Source organism: Octopus bimaculoides, unplaced genomic scaffold (genome assembly GCF_001194135.2).
Source record: "Octopus bimaculoides isolate UCB-OBI-ISO-001 unplaced genomic scaffold, ASM119413v2 Scaffold_211648, whole genome shotgun sequence".
Taxonomy (NCBI): Eukaryota; Metazoa; Mollusca; class Cephalopoda; order Octopoda; family Octopodidae; genus Octopus; species Octopus bimaculoides.
In genome coordinates this window covers 3,724-6,026 of record NW_026347077.1, presented here as the reverse complement: position 1 = coordinate 6,026, position 2,303 = coordinate 3,724, and the positions used below count along the sequence as shown (strand labels likewise).

The following is a 2,303-nucleotide window of genomic DNA, read 5'->3' as shown; positions in this document are numbered from 1 at the left end:
ATTTTTACATTATCCTTTAAATCTTAGGAAGGTCTAACCCAGGAGACAAGTGAGAGAGATGGTGACAATGGGTTGGGGTATACCATCAAGTTACAAGGGAGTGTATATAAGTAAAGTGGTACAGAAGATTGGATAGGGTGAATGGGCAGGTAAGCTCACATGTATTGGAGATAAAAGGGAGGAAAATGCAGTGACTGAATACAGGGAGAAGGAGGAGGTGTGAGGAACATGTTGAAAGACAGATTGTGTGGAAGCAAAATTGCAAGAATGGGAGATAAAGTGAATGGAGGAGAGATTTTTCAAGGACAGAGGTATAAACAACATGCCTTTAGGATGTCCAGATTACTTAGATGGACAGGTCTTCTCAAGTTTTGCAAATTGCTTAACATCTGAAGGTCATTTTTCACCACTTTGTCCTACGTCTTCCTAGGTTCTCCTTTTCCACGGATTCACCTCACACCCTCCCAACAGAATCTGTCTCTCTCTCTTTCTCACTTAGACAGAGAGAGAGAGAGACAGAGAGAGATGAATATCATGTGGTGAGGATCATTGATATCCTTCATTTTTGCCTCTGCAGAATAAAATATCATTAGAAATGTTATAACACTGTGGATGTAAAACAATGATGTTGACTATTCTCTGTTGGATCTACATCATTTTTGAGGTTATACTGTTCCAGTTATTTCTAATAATAATTGTTTTAATTCTGATTTGTTTTATTAAATATATAACTAATGATCATTTTCTTTTCTTTTCTTGACAGTTTCTTTACTTTGTTCTTGGGAACTTCTGCCTGTGGTTAGTGGCTAATTTAGTCCAAATTGTGCGAAAACAACCTAAACTTGGTCACTATGAACCTGAAGTCTTATTGACATGGGTGATACGAACTGAATTCTTCGTTACATTTCTGTCAGGGCTGGCATATATGGCTTTTCCACATTTTTTGACTACCTTGTTTGTAAGTTTTCTCTTTCAATCTTTCTAATTTTCACCATCTGACATTGGCAACATGTCTAATGTTAGATCTGCTAACTATGAATAATAAAACTGCTGTAGTTTATAAATATTTATCTTGCTCCCAATTTGTCAGCATACTGACATGAGCTGGGTTACACAATCTGTAAGAGATGAAAGTAGGGACTCACTGATTGCTGATTTTAAACTTTTCTAAAACAGACAGTACCATCTGTCATTGTGTTAATTTTTTGTCCTCCTCTTGTACAAAATGACGGCAGTTTAGACTCACCGTAAAACATTATTAGCAAAATATGGTTCAAATACCACCTTATTGAAAAGAAAGGCATACAAAAGGGAGCAGTGACAACCTAAACCTATGGATAGCAGCACTAGAGGTAAAGCATATTGATGGCACAGTTGACTGATATGTGGTTTACTGGATTGTTGCCAGTTAAGCGTGTTGGTCATGGATATTCTACAGTTAACTATACCTTACTGTGCTACCTACATACAGTGAGGTAGAGTGGATTTTGATGTTGTTGAAATGTTACAGAAGGGTCTTGTATCCTGAAGATATTTCATATACTACCTACACTTGGATGTTATGTCTTTCCAGACAAAGTTACTTGTGATAATCTAATATTCTAAACAGTGTTGTATATTGGAAAAAGGTAGCCGGGTTTGGGAGAACAGAAGGTAAGGTCTTGTTGCCATTTCATGATTTAAATCTGGTAACTACTGAGAACTTGAACAGACAAAAGGAAGCTTTTCTGTGGTTTCTAATCGGCTAGAAATAACAGCAAGGAGTGGGAATGTGTGTATGAGATAAAGACTAGATGGTCTGATAAGAATGTCTTTGAATAAAGTTGACTTTGGGCCTAACAAAATAATGCTTTTTAGCCTTAGATTATTGCTAAAGAGCTGAATTATGCTGAGGGATATTCCAGTTTTGACCATCCCATCTCGATGTCAGCCCAATCTCCTGTGCCCTTCCATATTTTAAGATTGTAAAGTGGAGTTGAAGGGTAATTTGACTGTTATTTCTAGCAGTTATTTAATTTGAGCTATTGTATAGAATGGGCATGGTCAGCCTCTTTGGAGAATCAGGCCACACTACTTAAAGAAAATTCAAGGTAATTTTTTTGTTAGGCATGCCATTCACAATGTCCTATGGGCTGCAGTTTTCCCTTGTCTGTTAGAGGTGCTTCTATCTCCCCTCATTTTATACGGCTTCTTTCTTTTGTCTTTTATTACTTCCCATGTCACCAGTCATTGATGGAATGGAAGAATTCCCTCACCAGCAATAAATCTGTCATTTTTATGGCTTCATATCAGTTTTTTTTTTT

The 2,303-nt window shown here is 37.0% G+C and overlaps 1 protein-coding gene across 1 annotated transcript in view; it reads left to right on the top strand.

Moving 5' to 3' along the window:
• Nucleotides 1-228: 228 nt before the first annotated feature.
• LOC106882463 (uncharacterized) overlaps nucleotides 229-2,303 on the top strand; it is a 5,279-nt gene continuing 3,204 nt past the window's right edge. The window contains exons 1-2 of the mRNA XM_014933147.2: nucleotides 229-279; nucleotides 764-958. Of these exons, the coding sequence (XP_014788633.1) occupies nucleotides 229-279; nucleotides 764-958 (246 nt within the window). The remainder of the gene's footprint in view (nucleotides 280-763; nucleotides 959-2,303) is intronic.